Here is a 21955-nt window from a genome sequence, read left to right on the forward strand (position 1 = left end):
GAACATGTTGTGAGGGAATCAGCTCCTCCTCTAACAGGTAAGAACAGGTAACTAACTGCAGGAGGGACATTTCACTGCATTCAAGTGAAAGTAAATTTAAACTCTACTGCTGCTGTTCTCTCCATTTTTCTTTTGACCAAATCCTTGTTTCATGCTTCCTTTAAAGAATGTCATTTATTAACGTTTTCTACTGTATTTGTTTTCTAAGCAGCATTCTTCTTGAGATCTGTCTGTAGTCACATTCACTGAAGATGGCGGAGGGACCTTCCGCACCTGCAGGTATGAATGAAATATCTTCACATGCAGTCAACCACGGTATGCTGTTGTTGTTGCCAAATACATTTTATTCCATGATTATCTGAGATTATTTAGTTTTTTGATATATGTTTATTTGATTTTTATGGAAAAGTTTCTGTTGTGTGAGTCGTGTAGCCTAACAATCTTTTATGTAGTCTTAGTTTTGAAGCTCTTTCACACCAAAGGTGATTAGAAATATGACTGAAGTAGCAATTTCGGTAGCGTCGGTTTTCACAAAAGCTAACACAGTATAACACCTGCTGGGCAGTTCATCAGTCTAATGTGAAAATAAATATAGCTGTATATTTAGGCTAACTAAAGTATAGTTTAATCAATTCATTCATTCATTCATTCATCCCTGTTGTATATTTTAATGGTTGTACTCTGAAAAAAGTGAAAATACTGTGTTATTTAAAGTGCATTTTTATAATGGTCTAATCGAAATGCTTTAGATTTAAACCCGTTTCGTTTTGTTTGACTAAAAGCAATTTAACCTCATATCTTGAAAATAAATGAAACAAGAACATTCAAACTGTGAACTCAGTGTGAACAGACAAATATATTCTATGACAAATATTGTTTCAGTCGCTCATTATGTATTTTCAATGCTGTTAAAATGGTGTACAAATTTATGAATTTGATTGCAGAGCCAAGATTCCGCCCACACCCTCTTCTGATTGGCTGTTATTTTGATTTATTTTTGTCGTGTCTGGTGCGGACAGACAAATTCCTTGGAATCTCACAGCATACTAATGTCTGCTTAGGACACGGTCGCATTTAATGTCCCACAATGGGATGGGGAATCCTGGAGTGTATGATGCAAATTAAAGTTAAGGAAACAAAGCAACGGAGAGCAATACAGGTCTTTTTTAAATGTAATGTTTGTTCTGCACATCAGCATCATCACCCGCTTACACCAATGCATCTGTAGCCTACTCTATTGCCATTAATTCCTGCAGTTCTCGGATTCCCCGGGTGTGTAATGTTGAATATTTTCCCCGTACTCTCATGAGCTTATGGGAGGAAGAAACTACGGAGTCATGGGGCATATGTATTATTGAATGATTAATAATAAAATTGTGTATGGAATGTTTTCATTTGAAATATTCACAGCTTAAATATAGAGGGTATGCATAGACGTCACTTTCCCGCCGGAACGCGCTCCCTCGGCTGGACTGAGTGGCAAAAGAAGCTGCTGCATGACTGAATTTAATAGAGGAAACTGCGAAAACGCGAGTAAAACAAACGATTACACTAAAGATTGGGCTCGAGAGTGTTCCTTATGACATGTCGAAGAAACCTAATCCATGGATATTGACATGCAGCCAGGAGTCGTGTTTCCTGACATTTATATGTGCCTGATTTCGACGCCAGGGAAATACATAAAGTAAATCTGCCTGTGAATATTTTATATAACTACAATATAGGTACGTTTAAATCCGAGTAATCACTTATATCAATGTTATATATATATCGTCATATTGTCCAGCCCTAAAACATGTATAGTTTTTGTCAGTGTTTATTTAAAAACACTCAATTATGCAGAATATAAGATGGTAAATATTTAATTGATGAGTTGTCAACACAATATATAACAATACAATATATACGGTATGACTTTACCCCAAAATCCAACATTTGTAGGTTGTGATTTGTAGTACTGCATGACACACTTGGCTGAAATAGACATGATTTGCTCTTGCATTCCTGTTGGAGGCGTTGCAAATATGGCCACTGAGTGAACTGACTTATACTTTTGGTTCATAATTAGCATGATGCAGGTCACAAAATAAATGCTAATGGGCCGGATGCTGTCCAGTAACTACGAAACAGATACTACGCCAACTGCAGTCAGGCTAACCGTGGTTAGAATATACATGGTCAAGCCAGCTATAATTACAGTAAATTCAAGAAGACCGCAGAGACTGCCAGTGGCGAATTACAATTACTTAAATACAATAATTGTGTCCACAATCTATTTTATTACTGTATTATAATATATTACATCATTATAAGGTATGGTGTTAGTGGTTTAGAGTCATTTAGATTCATTTTGATTTTCCCTGCCATGTGCGGTTCTGATTAGTTGTGGGTGGGTGTGATGTGGGGCCGGGGGCCTTGGGCTTTCGCCCTCTAGCTTGTACTTTCGCCTGGCTCAACACTTGTCTCGCTGTTTTAATGCTTCACATATTAGATGAGGTGCACAGTCACATTCATTTGAAGCTTAAAACAAGTTTAAAGGAAAAAAAAAAAAAAGCACACACATAGGGTAAGTGTGGCGTGGGCGTGTGTAACGGAGGCCAGCTAGTAGTTGCTGTGGAAGTAAACCTCACTCCTCTCATCTCAAGAGATGCTCTAGCGACTGATGCTAGGGGCTGCAGCCTTTAGCCTCCTTGTTAGAGCGTCCGACTCCCACGCCAGAGATCCAGGTTTGAGGCCTGTGCAGAGCGGGGCGAGTAGGACCTGGGTAGAGGGGTTACACGTGGCGGCCTGGGCTTTGCACTGGGCTGGTTCCATGCTGCACGCCATGCTTTTTTAGTGCACTAGTGCACTTTATACACTAGTTGACATAAACATATCATGAGTGTAACAATGAAAGCAGCCATATTTAAAAACAAAAACAACAACAAAAAAAAAAACACAAAGACAGGGTAAGCGTGGCATGTGTGGGACGGCCGGGGATGGGTAGGGCACCTCACCTTGATAGCTAGTTGCAACATGACGCTGGTGGGGGTCTGTCCTATGCCATGGCCATGAGGGGGATCAGAGGCAGCTTTATAATACCTCATCATTAATAGCTGTATCAATATTACCATTATTAATATTATTATTGCTATTACTACTATTATTTTTATTTGTCCTCTTCCTGATCCTTTAACCTCCCCCTCATTCCGGATGAAATGAGTATATTTGTTAATATGTTTATCATTACTATTACTAATACTATTATTACTATTTGTCATTTCTTATTAATTTATCATTATTATTATTGTTATTATTATTATTATTATTATTATTATTAATAATATTGCTATTAATATTGCTATTGTCACCCTCCTCATCCACCATTTTCCAGTTTCTTGTGTGATACTATTATTATCTTCATCATTATTATTGTCATTAAAATTATTATTATTATTTTATTTATTTATTTATTTATTTATTTTAAACTCTGGTTATGTCTGTTGTACTTCCCTACATGCTCCTTTATTCATATATTTTCACTCCCACACCCAGTTACACTTACAGTTATACACACACACACACACATACACACACACAAATCTTACTGGCTGTTATGTATGTTTTGTTGGTCTTTGTATTTGTATTTTGCATTTAATTTCTCATCTGTAAATATTATAATTGTCTGTTTGCATAATAAAAAAAATAAATAATAAAAAATAAAAAAAAGATTCATTTTGAGGAATATGGAATCAGTTTTTCTGTGAAAGTGAGGCCCAATCCCAATTCTATTTTATACCCCTTCGCCCTTCCCCTTGCCCCTTGAAACAGAGTGGCAAGGTGTAGGGGTGAAAATATTCCCCTAAGAAATGGGACACCACTACTACACGTCATCATACCTAGTTTCTTTTATTAGTGTCCTGTAACATTTAGCCAGTATGAACAGCAATGAAGTGCGCATATCAACAGAAATCAGGTGCAAAAACGTTTAACAGATTGTTTTTTACGGCGCTCGGTTTCAGTTCAAAAACGTTTGAGCCAAAGTTCACACAGTCTACAGACAAGAAAATATTTACACTTGTTTGTGAAACACAAACAAACTATATCCGATCTTTTCTTACTCTTGACCTCCAATGAGAAGAATAACATTTCGACCAGGTGTCTTATTCCATATTTTTTTATTTCAGAGATGTTAGCAATCAGCTCCAATCCAGATGATCCAGTGATCCGGATTCTTCTGATGGGCAGAAACGCTTCTGGGAAAAGCTCATCTGGAAACACTATACTTGGAGAAAAAAAGTTCAAAGCCCAAAAACGTAAGAAGAAAAATGATGCTGAAGTTTGTGAGGAAGTAACTCAGATCGGAGAGAAACAGGTTCATGTGATTGACTGTCCAAATCTACTGGATCCAGATCTGCCTGAAGAGAAGCTGGAGGCGATGAAAGAGCAGCTGGTCTCTGGATGTTCAGCAGGTCTCAGTTCAGTTCTGCTCACCGTTCCTCTAGAGGAACCTGTGGGAAATGAGGAAGAGATCCTGGATTTCATTAAGTGTTTATTAGGTCCTGAAGTTCAGCAGTACATCATGATTCTGTTCACACATGGAGATGAGCTGGAGGCTCTGAATGAGACCATTGATGAACATCTACAAAACAAAGATCATGGGGATTTACAGAGACTGGTGACTGAATGTGGAGGAAAGTTTCACTGTTTCAATAACAAGAGAAAATCAGATGGTCAGATACAAGGACTACTGCAGAAGATTGAAGGAATGATGATGGAGAACGGTGGGAAATTTGTCATGGAACAAATGAAGAGGAATGGCAGCAAAGACCGTCCTCGTGTCAATTGTAAGTCGTCACTAATAAATGACTTTAATAACACAAACATGTGAGGGATTGTTCAAGTTTGAGTCGCTTGTATGTCACACTGAAAAGTGATTTGATGTTTCTGTTGTAGTTTCAGGAGATTTTCCAGCAGATGAGACTGATGTGATTCCTGGGAAGAAAGACCAGATCAGGCTGGTTCTGCTGGGAAAAACTGGATCTGGGAAAAGTTCCACTGGAAAGACCATCATCGGCAGAATCCTGTTCACATTACTGAAACAGTGTCATTCAGAAACTAAACAGATCTCAGTGATCGACACACCAGCACTCGCTTGCATCAGCTGTGCGTGAGTTAAAACCAAAGCTAGTTGTGATGTAAAAAGTTTCAACCTGCACACTACTCAATATTTGACCACTGCAACATTAAACTTAAGCCCAAAGTATACTTCGTTTTTTTAGCGTACGCACACAGTCGAACACACAGCCTTGCAAAGCATACTTCACGTGACTCGTACGCACACACAGGCGTTCAACGCATGCGCAGTTTTGAGCAATTTCTCTCCACAAGTTACAATCCATGTAAATATATTTGTATTCTTTCATACTAAAATTGTACAAATGAGGGTACTTTCTAACCTCTTCACACAATCTCTCATCTATGTAGGCCTCCGTTGTCGCTGTAGTTTGCATGGGTTCCGGTCTATTCTGTTTATGCCGTTTTTCTTTGATTATCTTGTGAATCGACGCCCCCAGGGCACGGCTGCCACTTTGTGGATAAACTAATTACTGCAATAAAAAAAATTAAAGAAATGTAAATGCACATGTGCAACCTACAAAAATCCGGCGGTGCACATACAGTACGCTCATACTTTTCCTGAGGACGAAATTTGTGTCACGCTCACACGAGGGTCAGCATACAGTGCGCGTGACGCGAATTTCGTGACTAAAAAGTGAAGTATACTTTGAATTGAAAGTCTACATAAAAGCTAAACATTTATGGAAACCTCCAATCAGGAATAAAATAGCAGATTGATTGAATCACATCAGTAAGCTCAGTATTGTGGCCTTCCATTACACCGCTGGTGTCGGTGGCAGTAAGCAAGTACGCGTGCAAATGATGTTCATGCACGCAGATGTTAAAATGCAAACTGTGTCTCTTTATTTTGTTCGTCAATAAACACTGCTTCCAATCAGCTTCCTGTGAGCTCTCGTTCTTTACTGTTCATGCTTCACAAGCATAACGTTCATACCTTGCAGGCAGAACAAACACTTTGTCCATAATCTACGTGAACACGGTAAGCACTCATCTGTGCGTTAAAGCACGGTCAAAAACTTTGCCTCCCTGCCGCCAAACACACCTGTTGTCTCATTAACCCCGTGCTCTAAATATACAATTGTATTAGAGCGACACCCAATGAACAAAACACGCATTGCTTTAAAATGGCTCCTATGCTCATGGGGTGCTTCTCATTTCTTATTTGTGCATCCTCGTTTCCTTTCCTCGTGTCTCAGCTCCACCCCGTAGGATGTGAGGGGAGGATGCAAGAAAAGAAAACAAGGATGGAGGAGTCGAAGGAAATGTTATTTGTATCGCAGCCTTTGCCAAATCGTGTGCGGTTTAATTGAGATTAAATTGTGATTAATCGTCCAGCCCTACTAGCAAAACATATTTTCTTATGTTTTTGTGTGTCAGTAATTACTGATTTCCAAACACTTCATGAACGTTTTTTTGCATACAAAAATGCCTTATTTCATGTCTCAATATCAGTATGATATATGAAAAGATGTTCAGTTCTCACTCTTTAAATCTAGCATCTCCAGAACGAGTTTCATTCAGCTTTTTCTCATCTCTAATTTTGGACTAAGGACCCGCTTCAGGTATGAAACAAGTTTAACACACGTTTTGTGATCCAGGTTTATAAACTGCTGTCATTATTTCCTTGTGTGATATAAAATGAGTCTGACATTCATCATATTCAAGACAATTCTGTTACGTCCCCAGCTAGTCTAGGGTAAGGAACAGGTAACAGAATAAAAATGGTGAGATGTGTGGAGGCAGCAAAGGTGCAATTTCCAACCCCAGAGCTGTAACAAAGACCAAAAACAACTCAATATCAAAAACAACAAGTTCTTTTATTTACTAATGTGGGAGGGTTTCAAGGCTTCAAGAGGGGGCAAGGCCAAAATAACAAACCCTCTAACTGTTAGTTTCTTTCTAACTAAACTACAAAAGAAAAGAAAACAAAATACAATAATAAACTAACTCCCTAACTAGCTTAAACAAGAGAAAACAAGATATAAAGAAAAATGGCACCCACCTCTCTACTAACCCTTCCCCAAATATTTAATATAAATATTTAATATAAAGAAACAATAACAAAAGTATGTACAAAAGAGATGATAACTTACAAAAACAAAAGGGTTTTCTGGTAGCACCAAGTACAACAAAAGTGTCAACATAATAACAAAAAAATTAATCAACAAGGTATAAGTCAAAATAACAAATAAGTCTTTCTGGGTTGGGAAAAGAAGCCTCACAACGCAGCCTCCACACACACACACACACTGCTCTGTGCAATGGTGCTGCTTAAATCTCCACAGCTTTCTCTCCTCCTCCAATCAAGTCAGAACACCAATCATTGGAGTCAGGTGGCAGCCATTACTTCCTGCTTATGGAAGTAGTGAGAGAAAAAACATGGAGAAAGGGAAAAACAAAAACAAAACAAAACATACGTCATTGGACGTAACACACATTCATTTGTATTGTGCTTTTCATATGCTTCAAAGCAGCTGAAATCATGTAAGGTTGAAAGGTTGAGAAGGATGTTTAATGTTTCTTCAGCAGGATCTCAGATGTTGTTTCACAGATCTCCTACTCCAAAACCTAGTGAACCTCCTATAGTCAGCATTTCAGAAAGAAGCTGTCTATGTAGGGAGTGAACTGTGAGGTAAATAATGAGTTAAATCTGTGATCAGTTCAATGATTGGTTACTGTATTGACATTAATACACATCATAAAATCAGAGATACAGTGTGAAACAATGAGAAACAATGTGCCAGTAACTGTGATGACTCTGGATTTACTGCAGCACATGATGACAATAACAGCAGCAGCATTTGATCTGTTTCTGACACCGAATGTCCTTTGATGTGTGTTGATGTTGATGTTGTTTTCTGAGTGTCCAGCAGGAGGCGCCAGATATCCATTATTGAGATTATCAGTGACAGAACGAATAAAGCTGGATCTGTTTCTGTCCATGAATGTCATGTGAAGTTTCTCAGTCCTGATGTGTGTTAATGATGTTTTCATCAGTGTCCAGCAGGAGGCGCCAGATATCTATTATTAAGATTATAGTTACAGAATGAATAGGCCTAAAGTTTTCTGAACAAACACTGGTAATGTTTCTCTGCTTGTGTCTGGTGTTGTTGTGCTTTATAACGTGTTTCTCGTGTTCGGTAAACACTGAAATGAGTTTATTGTCAAGTCCCGTTCTGTTCGTTCAATTCAGCTGAATGTTTTATGCTGTGAGTTTGTTTAAAGAACTGCTGCTCATTCTTGCTCTCACCAACTACAAAAAAAGACGTTTGTCAGAAAAGAAACGTGCAGGTCTCTTCTGCAGGTCACGTGATGGTGATGATGTCACTCAGCTGAGAGGATATAATCACGTGGAACCGAAAGTGAAAGTAAATCTGAACGCTGCTCGACTCCTGGTAAGATTATATTTCCTGTTTTATGCTTTTTAGATGTTATAAATCATTAAATATAGTCCATACTTAGATTAATGCATTTGTTTTTTTCTAGAAACCATCTTCATGGGCTCGTTGTGATCAGAATCAGCGAAAATGGCGACACTTCCTGGTAAAAAAACAAAAACACTGTTTAGCCTACACTGTTAAAGTGATAAGAAACAATTTACTTAGTTTGGATTGTCTTGTAGTGTGAAGAGCTTGTGTAGTTCAGAGATAATGTTCTTCGAGAGTAATCTGAATATCAAACAACTTGGATCCATCCATGCCAGCTTCACACTGAGCTGGGAAACAAATTAATGACATTTTTACTGACGGTTTTAAGTATCATTTGAGTTCTGTTGTCTTTCTCTTGTGTGTCTGTGGCAGATGAATATTTTATTTTGCTCCTGAACTTGTGGAATGACTTTACCCTTGACTTTTAAAGTCTTTTCTGTGTCTTTCAGAGCTGTCAGGGGAAAAAGGGGAAAAAAACACACGATGAAACCCAAAGATGCTGAATAATGGGATTGAGTATAGTGAAGAAACAACAATTCACAGACCTAATGAACTGGACCCGAACATTTAAAAGAACTGATTTGACGCGTTATAGCTGGAGCGAGTCTGTCTATAGAAAATGGCGGAACTGCCTAAAAAACAGCTGTCCAGACAAAGTCAAGTCACCTTTATTTATATAGCGCTTTTTACGATGCAGATTGTATCAAATCAGCTTTACATTGATAACTGGTAAATAATTTTGGCTGCACAGCAGCTCTTAAAGAAAATGGTGTCAGTATCCAGCTTAAGTAAATCCAGTATTGATTCATTCCGATGTAAGAAACAATAGTTATTAATTTAGTTAATTTATCTATATCAGCACTGGAGTAAACAGTGTTGTCCTCATCCAGTTCAGTTCACATACAATGGTGTCAATGCAGATCAAAGCACTGCTGAATATCAAAGGTCAAGTGTCCCTAGACGAGCAACATTTTTTTCTTCTGTTTCCCACACCTGAACATGGATAAGAGGAGAAAGGGGTGGGGTGAGCTGGTTTGTTTTTTTTACCTTGCGCTCGATCCGCCTATAAAAGTGCCAGACTATAAAATAAAATCGGCATGGCTCGTGCACAGGAATCTCATTCTCCTGTCAGGATCCCTCCCTTACTGTCACCGAGGAAAGAGCCTCTTTAAGGTATGAAAAATATTTTCGATGTATGTTTAATTGTGGTTGACCGTGAATCGATTGTGGTAGATTTAAAAGCATTTCATGGTTAGCATGATTTATGAAGGCGCATTTTTTGTTAGTATTCCTGGAGGATCAGCGCCGGGATGAGTTTAATACAAAAAATAGGCTACTTGAAAATATAATTTTTTTATTTAAACAGCCTATGCTATTTTAAATCTTACATTTTTATCATTTTTTTTTTTTTTTAATTAAATTAAATTAAACCGAGCGTGAAAGGCCTACCTGATTGTAGCCTATTACCTTGATTTGTACACCGCTATCATTCCTTCCTATTTGTTTTCTGTCGGGTCAAGATAAGTTGTTGCACTCATGCTATTTTTCTGTAGAACAAACCCATTGCAGATTAGGGGATGGCAACCGCAAGCTCGTGAGGTCGTGTTTCAATTCAGTACTGCGCATGCGCAATTTTTTCAATCCCTTTTCTGAGATGAAGGGAGCAGTTTGGGAAAAACCTCTAAAACCCAACTGAATGTAGAATTGAGTAGTAGTAGTTTGGCAAAACAATGTCTGATACTGTCAAACTTTGATCTAGTTACTGTTTTAATGTATAGGCCTAAACATGGCTTGGAAAAAAATCTATTCGTAAATGCTGTAAATATAATTACGTTGGGCCTATATAATTTCACCAGACAAAAAGAACCAAAATGGAGTGGGCAGAAGCCATTGTTTATTACACCTTCTTTCCATTTAAAAATGTTTGTTCATTCAGTCATGAAATGTTTTAGTCATCATCATCCCAACAGAAAGTGGCCGTTCAACAATATCTTATCAACAGCTGCTTAACAAAAAATTAGTTCAACAAAATACCACTACCTTCCATGAAGTAGCACAGCTTATTAAATACAACAAATATACTGTAATATTTATTCAAGTTTGAGTCGATAGTCATTTGTAAACATTTATTGGGGTGGGGAATAGTGCAAGAATAAACCTGCACTTTATTCTTGGAAACAGGGTTTGTTTCAATCATCCAATGAATGGATCCAAATAAAATGTCTTTATTCAATTTTTTATATATTGTTTTGCCAACTTATACATTCTAAACTAAAAATCTAGACATATAGCATATTTAACATATTTCTATGCAAAATGTACAACATCAAATCAAACACATGCTACAGTCTCAGCAACATTTGATGTAAATCCACTTAAATGCACAATATTCTCTGAAATGCTTACATACTTCCATAGATGCGCTTTTAGAAATGTATAAGTATATTTGCGTGTGATAAATTGTTGAAGATGATCCTCTTCGCATTTTCATTCACTGTTAAATTACCTTTTCCAGAAGTGTTTAAATGTTTGTTGTAAGAAAACCCTCGTCATGCAGTAATAATACAATGCAGTAATGTGTTCTGTGATTTAACAGCTTTTCCTCATTTGAGTTGAATCATGAAGAACGTCTCTAAGACGTGTGGAGAGATTCAGACTGACGACGGGTTTGAATACAGACTTCAGGCACTGAATCAGACACTCAGTGGAGACTGTGAGCACAGCTGGTATTCAGAGGTGTGTTTCTGTCCTCAAACTACAGGATTATTCACTCAGATACAATACTTGATCTTGTGTTTGATTTGTTCAGGACGGGCGTCTGTTAGCAGATCCATCGAATCCACACAGACTGATGTATCCTGTGACGTCTGTATCATCTGATCGACTCGTCACGTCTTACTGTGTGGATGAACTTCGTTATGAGATTCAGTGTCATTCTAAAAGAGTAAATCAACTCAATGTCTCTCAACATTTATGTGTTTTCATATTTAAACAAACAGAAATTATGATCTTGTTCTTTTAATTTGACTATAAATCATTAGAGGACATTAAACAGGACATTAAACAAACACAAACTCATACAGTATTGAATCTTTCATGAATAAACACTGATCTGATGCTTCTTCCTTTCATTTCAGATCACACACGAGACCATGTTCAGAGGTGAGAGAGACGCTAATAAAACACATCAACCTGTCCTGATTCAGATCAAACTCTGTGTTGAAGTGAATCTGTCCTGATTCAGATCAAACTCTGTGTTAAAGTGAATCTGTCCTGATTCAGATCAAACTCTGTGTTGAAGTGAATCGGTCCTGATTCAGATCAAACTCTGTGTTGAAGTGAATCGGTCCTGATTCAGATCAAACTCTGTGTTGAAGTGAATCTGTTCTGATTCAGATCAAACTCTGTGTTGAAGTGAATCTGTCCTGATTCAGATCAAACTTTGTGTTGAAGTGAATCGGTCCTGATTCAGATCAAACTCTGTGTTGAAGTGAATCTGTTCTGATTCAGATCAAACTCTGTGTTGAAGTGAATCTTCTGTAAGTGAATCATGATGATTATGAATGTGTTTTTCAGTGTTTAACGACACAAACTCCAGCGGCGGATCGACACAAACTCCAGATTCACGTGAGTTCAGATGATGATTGAGTCTGAAATATCTGACTGAAGATCACATATAAGACACATGCCAAAGTTTAGAGAAAGAGAAGAAATATATAATATATAGTTGATTAATTCAGATGATTGTATTGTGGTGTTGTTTGTGTAGATCAGCTGAATTTACATTTTGTGGCTTGTATAGATCAGTTCTGGTGGATTTCTGCTCTTCTCATCATCATGGTTGTTCTTCTGCTCTTGATCTGTTTCATGCTGCGTAAAAGGATCTTCAGGTGAGTCACGAGTGATTCATTGTATCTTATAGAACAAAATAATCATGAAAATCAGTTTGAAAAAGTCATATTAAATGATGAAATCAGAGGCCTAAACCATAAAATCTCTCTGAATATATAGAAAATATTTTCATGAATATAACAGTATTTAATAATCAGTTTCAATGTGTTGTCAGATGTTATCTGAAAGCAGAGACGAGCGACATTCAGCGCAATGATTCAGAAATCAGGTGAGTGAATCAAAGTGAGAGAAAGAAAGACTTGAAGTGGGTTTGACTGAATCACATGATCATTCAGGTTTCAGACTTTTAGCTCTTTTCCACCAGAATGGTTCGTGTTCTGGAGCCAGAGTCTGTTCTCGGCCTCAGGGATCCTGAATCTGATCCTGAATCTGCTGTCCAAATAAAGCTCAGATCTGATGAATCTGATTCACTGAATCATTCTGAATCTGAGCAGATCAACGGCTCGTGTCCAGAGGATCATCCTGTCATTACTTGTCTGGCAACATAATACAGCGCTTTTAGTCGTTTCTGCGGATCTGTGTGAACGGGAATCATTTGATAACTCTGTCAACTCTACAGAGGAGAAAACGTTTCTGTCTTTAATATACTGTTGTTGTCATATAAACGTACCCTTTAAACATTTGTATTTTTTATCATTTACTGTCAAAATAATAATAAAGAACCAACTGACCACATTTGTTTTGTTGTTTTGAGTTAAAGAGTTAGTTCATCCCAAAAAAGAGCATTTCATCATCATTTATTCAACCTCATGTTGATCCAAACCTGTATGAGTTTCTCCTGCTGAACACAGAAGATATTTTGAAGAATGTCAGTAAGCAGACAGTTGATGATAGCCATTGACTTATATAGGTTACCATGTCTGAACTTCCTAGGCTAGAAGTTTATGCTGTAGTAACAAAAATGGAAACGGGAATTGTGAATATTTCACTGGTCTCTAAAATATATTCAAGATAATGGGTTCATGAGATGAGATTTTAACACATTTTTTTAAGAAATCTTCAATGCAAAAATGACTATAGTCTTTTATTCGACTGAAAGTCACAAAATAAAAGCCAATGCAGGTGGACGACCCCATAAAGTGCCCCATTATGGTTTTTGAATATTCCCTTTCATGCAGTGTGTAATAGAGGATAATATAATGTATATAATATAATGTATATAGATGTCTGTGAATGAAAACATTCAGTTGAAAGTGTACAATAAATAAAGTTATTGTCTCTCAAAAGAAAGCACATGTAACGCAGTAACACATTTGCAAAACTGGACATTTTTGTTTTGTTTCAAGAATCATGACAGATTTAGATATTACAGACACAGAGGCTTTTCTGCAGGGAAACCCCCAGGATACAGGAATGACCATATATGAACTTAACTTCCGTAGACACACCCATGTTGCAGTGAGGACAGCTGATGATTCATGCTCTTTTACATTGATTATGTCACTGTGCTGATACTCTTTCAAAAGGTACATTAAGAGTGCATGTTTGTTGGTACCTATTACAGTTTTTTTCAACTGCTTACACACATTTTCAAAACTTTGCCTCTTTTTTTCAAAACTTTACACACACATCCAAGAATTGCACACACAAAATGCAAAATGCCTCACATCTCTTGCAAAATGAAGCACTGCATTCAAAATATCACAAACACATCTCAAAAGCGAACATTTGTCTTACTTTTCAAACACATTTGCCATAATATTCTATTTTTGGATGTATCATATACACACAGTTATTCAAAACCTAAAACTCTTCTTTCATAAGCTGCTATGTACATTTCTGTACAAGATTGAGAGTAATTGGCAGAGAGATGTTGAAAAATTCATGGTAAACAGGAAAGCAAGATTAAAACCAAACTTTTTTTTTTTATTTTTTTTACTGTAAGCATTTGTGGTTGTGAATACAGTATTGCACAGTACAGAATAAAATATAATACATCAACCATGTGTAGTTGGACAAAAAAAAAACTAGCATAATTTTTGAAAAAGGTGAATATTCCAAAGGAATGGTGTGTATGTGTGTCCTGGTAGGACCAAATGTCTTCATAAGTATAGTAATACCAGTGCATTTTGACTTTGTGGGGACATTTATATACAGAATATACAGTATAAAAACCATTACACCTATGGAATGTCCCTATAGAACATGAAAACCCAATATGTGTGTGTTGTGTGTGTGTTTGTTGGTGGGCGAGATGGTTGGGTGTATCTAGACTCCATCTCTCCTCCTGGCTGGGTCCAGCCACAATACTTCATCCACGTCACATGCTATGTTCTCTCTTGCGTATCCAACCTTGGATGGAGGCAGCGTCAGTGTCTCCACATGCCTCCTCCATTGCCTGGAGAGTGTTATGTTGACATAGGGACGACGATCATGCACTTTCCAGCAACCATGTGGAGAAAAAAAAATCCTCAATAGGGTTTAGAAATGATGAATATGGAAGCAAGTAAACAACAGAAAAGTTGTGCAAAACCTATAACTTGACCTTTGGCCTATTTATAGGCCTATTTTAAAGCCATGATTGGCTGGTGTTAAGTAAAGCAGTGAGTGTTTGCACATGTGAGGAGTTAGTGTGAGGCACTGATGAATTAGTGTGGCATTTTGATGGTTGTGTTTGAAAAAGGAAATCAAGATACTTCCTGTTAGATTTTTGTGTGTTACATAGAGAATTGTGTGTTGTGTTTTGCAAAAAGTGTTTTATGAAATTGAAAACTGAGTCGAAGGCTGAGAATTAGTGTATGGTTTTGCAGATTTGGTGTGTGGTTCTGCTGTTTGAGTGTCAGGTTTCAGAAACTGTGTGACAAGTAAAGATTTTGTGTGTAAGCAGTTGAAAAAAACTGTAATACCTTTTTAAAGGGTACCGTCCCAGTGACAGCTTTATACCTTTTTAATCTGACAGTGAACTCAGATTTGTGTAGGAGGAGGATGAGGACTAGAAAGTCTAATGAATGATCTGTAGTGTTTATATATTGACTGATGTGTGTATGATCTGAAAGCTTTGATTGATTTTGAGAACAGGTGATATGGTTTGAGAAGAGTCGGGGTTTTGTGAATGTAGTTTGAAGATTTGGTTTTGTGTTTCAGGTTTTGAGAAAATGAGTGAATGTTTATTTTTAGAAAACACTTCTCATGTAGTAATTAGTTTAAGAGGCTTCCTGTTTTCTCTGGTGTTTTCTTTCAGAGGCGAGTGTGTTTCTGTCCTCAAAACATGATTGTCTTTCATTTGCTCAGGCTGGGCATCTCTCTGTTTGAATATGAATCATTTGAGCTGCAGTTCATCAGAACAATAAACACAAACACAGTCAATCCTTCATTAGCACTAGCAGTGATGCTAACAGTTGAACAAGTAAAACAAGACTTTGTTCTGTTGAAGCTCATCTCAGACCGTCTCTCTAGAAAGCAGCAAATCTCTGTGGATTCACACATACAGACACATAATGGAGAGCAGAGGGAAAATCTGATATATGGCCAATATATATATACAAACGTTTTCTAAATCAACTTCAGTATGCTTAGAGTTCAAATGGGGTCATTTATGACTAAGACTGGAGACACAAAAGAGACTGAATTCCAGGAATAACCCACATAGTACACACAATCACACAAAACACTAACTTACATCTGAAGGTGTGAACTCTCTTCCTGCCGTGAGTCTGCTGGTCTGCGTGTGACTCAGTCTGATTCTGACGGATGAACTTGGTTTCATATGTGAAAAGACTTTAGTTTATCTACGTCACCACTGATTTAGTCACTGTCACTCTTAATGTGTATCGAGGACAACATTCTCCAAAAGTATGATTTAATTTCACAGCATTATTAAGGACTTACACAGTCACTGCTGATGATGACGCTGGGAAATCTAAGAATAGTATTTTTCTGAAGATCAGTGAGCAGTTTAACTCACTCATGAACACTCATAACAAAACAATTTGTGGATCAGCAGGTCACAATAACAACAGCAGTGGACGTCACTCGCAGAGATCACTTCCCTTTTCTGCAGAGCTGCGAATGTGTGTGTGTTCAATAAAGACATGAAAGATTATGATTGTGTGACTTTTACCAGATGACATTTCATAACAAATTAATGCAGAAAACCAGTGAATTCCAAAGGGCTTTCAACTGTATAGAGTCTACAGTACGTGATATATTATGTCAATAGAGAGTCCTCATAAACCTTAAATGCCAACATGTTTGTGTGAGGAGGACCTGGTAATTTCTTAAATATTTAATTATTTTATTTTTTTATTTACAGCGCCTCTACTCTGTTGCTCTTACAGCTTTGAGAGCAAAAGAATTTACTGCAGGATTTCATCAATGACACACAAACCACTACATTATAACAGACCGCACACACACACACACACACACACACACACACACACCGCCCCATATACTGGATTCATGTCAAGCTGAAAGACTTCTTTCGTTTCACTCAGGTTTTTGTCCCAGTATTAAAGTCGTAGTGTACGGGACATGTTTTTTAGTTTTTCCACAAATTTTTACGTGTATCTTCTTATCTTGTATTCACCACACTGAGTCCATACTTTCCTTTATCATATGGTTTATTCTTCAAAGTCAACAAAGAATCACATTTCTCAAATACAGCATAATCCTTTTGCTCAACAACTTATTTCTAGAGATACTATAACTGTGGGCCAATATATGCTGATAAACGATCAGAAGCTTTGTGTTCTCCCACCGTGCGTCTGAAACTTATTGCATGTGCGTCTTTTCACTTGGACTAACAAAAATATATTCAACAGTAAATTACCTATTAACAATAACTGTACCAAATTCACAAAAAAAAGTGAAAATATAAATTCTGAAATATGAAATAGGATCAAAAAACAGACAAAGAAGACCAAACGTCATTACAAGCAATACAATCTATTAAAAGTCTACTGAAATATTAAAGCGAAATATTCGAACTGTGGGCTATTTCTAGACAAATAAAATCGTATTTAGCAAATGCATTTAATAGGCTACCTTAAGCGGATCCATGGACGAAATTACCGAGGTGAGCTGAAGGACTGGAGTTAGAGGGGGGGATTGATTTAGTGTCACCTGCCTCGGCACACTGGTCGCTGGCGCCACGTGTTGCCCAAAGATACGACTGACTATAGGGATTTTGCCCGGCCCTTCTGAACGCAGCATAAGGACGAGGCTGCTGCGGAAGACGGATTGATATTGTTATGAATGGACTTGTGACTTAAGCTCCGCCTCTTTATCGTGAAGGGACGCTCCCCGGCGGACGACACGATTTGCCCGTGCCCTGCTTTACCCCCTATGGATGGGTCTCCTCGGCCTTGGGAGAGGGAAGTGTTTTTGAGTCATTCTACGAAACGGGTGCCATTTCCACTTTGCATTTTTCAAACTTTTCATTAAGAACAAACTTTTTATAAACGAACCTACAACTTGAAAGATATGTTAATCCTCCAAAAAACAGGCACAACATCTTTATTGATATTATCCTTTTTATTCAGGCAAGGAAGCCATTCTTGTACCACCCCGTCACGGACAATATGTATACCAATGGAGCAGTAAAACAAGAAATTGATTTTTAAAATCGAATGTTTTCCTAATAGTAAAATGTCCCTTTTTTTGGAAACCATCAATAGAAAGTCTGTAATTTAATATTTTTAATCTTGAAATATGAATTTGGCGTTTCAATGGCTTCATTGTTTGTACTGAAAAAATGAATTCACTTAAAAAATACAAATAAAGTTACATTTATCTGATTAGTCCACACAACAAGAACATCATTCAACATTAATTTATGTAATATTTCATTTTCTTTCCATAAACTTTTAACAAAATGACCCTGTGACGGGGTGGTATGGACAAAGTGTTTCTCTATATGATCTGCTGGTTTAAAACTTTAAAAACTCGGGGAGGGGAGACATTCAAATTGAGTAAAAAGTGTGTGAGTGATATAGTGAGTGAGTGAATGAGTGAATTAATGAACCAAACAGTGTTGCCAAGTCTGTGGTTTTCCCGCAGAATTGGGCTACTTTTACACTGTTGCCGGAGGTTGTTTTTCATGTCCACGGGTTGAAGTGAGCCCAAATAACACGATATTTAGCCCTTGGAATGCACATTTTACCAAGGGAACCCTGCCAAAAAAAAAAAAAAAAAAAAAGTTTTACCCCCTAGAACGTGATTTTTATCCGGGGACATTTTGGGATGAAATTTACCACCCCGTCACAAAAAACCTGACGGGGTGATAAATTTCATCCCAAAATGTCCACAAACCTCCTCCCATGTGGTCAAGTTTCTCACCTAGCATACATGTATTCAATCTGAAATATAATTTCCTTTGTATACTAATGTAAAAAGAAAAAATAATAAAAAACAGTTTTCCCTATCTATTTTGCGTGACGGGGTGGTAGGTTTGAGCTTGACGGGCCCTGCCTAACATGAAAAAGCAACAAATAAACAATGTAAAAAATTAAATAGTTGCCTGCTTTTGTCCTTGGTGGCTATAAGGCTCAAATGGTGTCACTCCGGCTTTGTGATATCATTTAAAGGAACAGTGCATCATTTATAGATAAAACAAGTTAGTGTGACGGGGTGGTAAGTCAAACTGAGGGACGCGCACAAATCATAAAATATTTCCAAAAATAAATAAGGTTTATTGTGAATAAATATATCTTATGTAAACAGGGACACACATATAATCCTGAAAGTAGTATATGTTTGAAAAATATATAACTTATTTGGTGATATTTTAGATGCAACTGTCATGTTGGTTAACACGGACATGTGAAATTGGCTATATAATGAAAAATGATTAAAAATAGTATGCTAATCTTCAAAAAAAAAAAAAAAAAGCATTTTATCATATATCATGTTAAAAAGAACACTTGAATTAATAATTTTAAGCTTTGGAAACAGACTTTGGGGCATTTTTTGTGCCTTACGCATCTGATCAAACGTTGCGGACCCAAATGGCACCCGTTTCGTAGAATGACTCTTTTAACTCATTCATTAATTTATATATATGAATTGTTTGTTGTTAAACGGAGAAACACGCCTTCTGTGTGTTCACGGTGTGCTGTGTAAGCGAGCTGTTTGAGTGCCAAATATCTGATGAATTGAGCGTGAAATTCACTGTAAGTGAGGTGGTGAATTGCGGGTTGTTCCATGTTTATTTTCCCCCTTCGCAGTATCTACCCGTGCCTGTGCTATGAGTCATATTTTTGTATATGCGAAATAAAGTGATTTCCCTGTGATCAAAACAAGCGGCCGTTGTATGAGAATTTCTTTGACAGACGTGTTTGAGCTTTCTACGAGGTTTATTACAGGCCTATGCGGTTCCTTCCTTTTTTATTTTAACACTGATAAATAGAATTAGCAGATACAAGCTAATTTTCCTTATGCAAGATTATTATTTAACTTATATATATATATATATATATATATATGAATGACTCGCATCAAAACGCCTAAAACGATGACATTGATTATTTTTCATTCTAATTCGTTAAATTGTGTTTTTACAATTACATTTCAACCTAAACATAACCAATCCTAAACCTTAGCTCTTGTTCAGCGCTCCAACACATATATCGAGTTCCCGCTTGTATAGTCTTGATCCCGAACTTTGCGTTTAATATGAATAAAGGCCAAAACGACTATAATACGATCTAAATTACTGTGACTTTTTGTCTGGCTGTTAGGTGTTTTATATTGTTTTATATCGAGAATGTTTTTTTTTTTTTAGGATTAGGAAATGATTTATAGCCAACGCTGATGTCCTGCAGTTTAAATTGAAAATACCCCAACACATGTCATGAAGACAAAATTATATCCCAATATGAAGACAAAATTCCCATGCCCTTGCCTCAGTGAGTGGAGGTTTGACATGAAATATTTCTCAATTCTCATTGAAAGCAATGCGTTAACGCCGCGTCGCTGGGAGACATTAGGCCTAACGCTTTACGTGGCTTAATCCTACTAAAACAACAACCAGAAACTATTTTCTCACACATTTTCTTGTCATCAACAGCATCTACTGTTTAGACAACGGCAACGTAAACAAAGTGGAAATATAGTATTTTGATGTTTAGCATTTTTAACGGTTTTCTATAACGCTGAACGTGAAAGCGCGTTGCCTTCATGTTCGGCCTGATCTGCTTGTCTAAAGCTTTATTTGTCTTTTAATATCACTGTCTTAATGCATTCAGCGTTTTCTTTATAACGGTATTTTATTTTCTAGGAAAATGCTTAACGTGTTGGCTAATTAATTGCGTTCATGTGGGCTCATCTGCATGTCTGTATATGCTTTATTTAAAAGGTGTGTAGCCTACTGAATTTGCACCTCCAATATCACTGTTTTAGTAGGCTAGTAGCCTACATTAAGCCAGCATTTTTCACATTAAGCGCTTAATATGTCCCGCTTCGGGACATATTAGCTGCTCTCTGACATCTCTGGAAGAGACAAAACATAAATAAAATACGTAAAATAAATATAAAAGTGAAGTGAATGAAACTTTTCTTATTAAAGACGTTTTTCCATTACAATCAGAAAATTATAACTCAAACAACTAAACCATCAGTAGCCTACAAATATAATGTACATATTCATCTTTTCCCAAGTAGATTTAAATCAACAGAATGGAGAGATTGAGATAAACGACTCATATTGCCTACATTATCCCAAACTATAAAGCTAATGAACAATACGAAAAAAACGAATAGAATTAAATCGTAAAACGCGCAGCTTTTTTAAGGTTTAAGGTTTGCACTGAAATTAGTCTTTGTGCATTAAACCATGTTAATAGTTTTATCATTTTTAATACTTTTTAATGCTTAGAAGATCATAACAAATATGCAGCATTTGATGATCGCATGAACACACATACATTAATAATAAGCAGGATTTATCACAGCGGAGTTTAACATCGAGCCTCAGTCTCAGTCTGAAAGCAGAATGATTACTGAACTCAGCATTTTTAAGCAGAACTGAGTCGCGACAGAGGGGCGGGGCCAACACTGGAGTACGGAAGAGGAAAAGAGGGCGGAGTAACGCATTCATGTGACGGTTCTTTTGCTGATCTTTGACCAGTTGAAGTCAGAAGATCAAAAAACTTAGAAAAAAAAAAAAGTCACTACAAGCCATACGCTCTATCAAAGATGAAAACTAATAAGTAATTATAGACAAAGGCAAAAAAAAAAAAGAAAAACATATTAATCAGATCTCATACCTTAAGTGGACCTTAGTGAAAATAAGTTATAAGAGCAGAAAGCAGAAGAAATCTCCCGGAAGCTGCTGAAGAGAAGAGCGATATGGAAAGTCCCTTTCCCTTCTGCGGCAGCTTTTATATGAGAGCATACTCTGCTGTGATTGGTGGAATGAGGCTGAGGGGCGGGGCCAATGTGCTAAAAAATACAGGGAGGAGTCATTCATTTGCCAACATTTTCTAGCTGCAGAGGATCAAACACTTACAAAGAAACCAGATCAAACCAGAATTTGTGAAAAAAAGTGAAACATTCAA

General features: G+C 37.1%; 2 protein-coding genes across 14 annotated transcripts in view; both read left to right on the plus strand.

Moving 5' to 3' along the window:
- Positions 1-80: 80 nt before the first annotated feature.
- Positions 81-5995, plus strand: LOC127510005 (GTPase IMAP family member 8-like). Its single transcript, XM_051889482.1, has 3 exons — positions 81-279; positions 4167-4826; positions 4936-5995. Exons 1-3 carry the CDS (start codon positions 252-254, stop codon positions 5151-5153), a joined length of 906 nt encoding a protein of 301 aa, XP_051745442.1. The 5' UTR covers positions 81-251; the 3' UTR covers positions 5154-5995.
- A 2434-nt stretch (positions 5996-8429) lies between these two features.
- LOC127510041 (uncharacterized) overlaps positions 8430-21955 on the plus strand; it is a 72865-nt gene continuing 59339 nt past the window's right edge. For 2 of the 13 annotated variants that reach the window (XR_007929434.1, XR_007929426.1), the window contains exons 1-8: positions 8433-8513; positions 8605-8661; positions 8996-9719; positions 11143-11282; positions 11356-11490; positions 11684-11708; positions 12123-12173; positions 12349-12436. Coding sequence is in view for 2 of the 13 variants with exons in the window: in XM_051889544.1 (XP_051745504.1) it covers positions 11166-11282; positions 11356-11490; positions 11684-11708; positions 12123-12173 (328 nt within the window). In the remaining 11 variants the exon portion in view is untranslated. Of the gene's footprint in view, positions 8514-8604; positions 8662-8995; positions 9720-11142; positions 11283-11355; positions 11491-11683; positions 11709-12122; positions 12174-12348; positions 12437-12612; positions 12667-12740; positions 21565-21955 lie in introns of those variants that run through there. The other 11 variants (XR_007929425.1, XM_051889544.1, XR_007929427.1 and 8 more) reach the window with 9 other exon arrangements.

This window comes from Ctenopharyngodon idella, chromosome 3 (assembly GCF_019924925.1).
Source record: "Ctenopharyngodon idella isolate HZGC_01 chromosome 3, HZGC01, whole genome shotgun sequence".
Classification (NCBI taxonomy): domain Eukaryota; kingdom Metazoa; phylum Chordata; class Actinopteri; order Cypriniformes; family Xenocyprididae; genus Ctenopharyngodon; species Ctenopharyngodon idella.

What these genes read in the sequence shown, in the direction of transcription:
- LOC127510005 (XM_051889482.1), top strand. Translation starts at nt 252, where the DNA reads ATGGCGGAGGGACCTTCCGCACCTGCAG. An exon ending in GGGACCTTCCGCACCTGCAG is followed by an intron (nt 280 to 4,166) that starts GTATGAATGAAA and finishes TTTTTATTTCAG; the next exon opens with AGATGTTAGCAATCAGCTCC. An exon ending in AGACCGTCCTCGTGTCAATT is followed by an intron (nt 4,827 to 4,935) that starts GTAAGTCGTCAC and finishes TTTCTGTTGTAG; the next exon opens with TTTCAGGAGATTTTCCAGCA.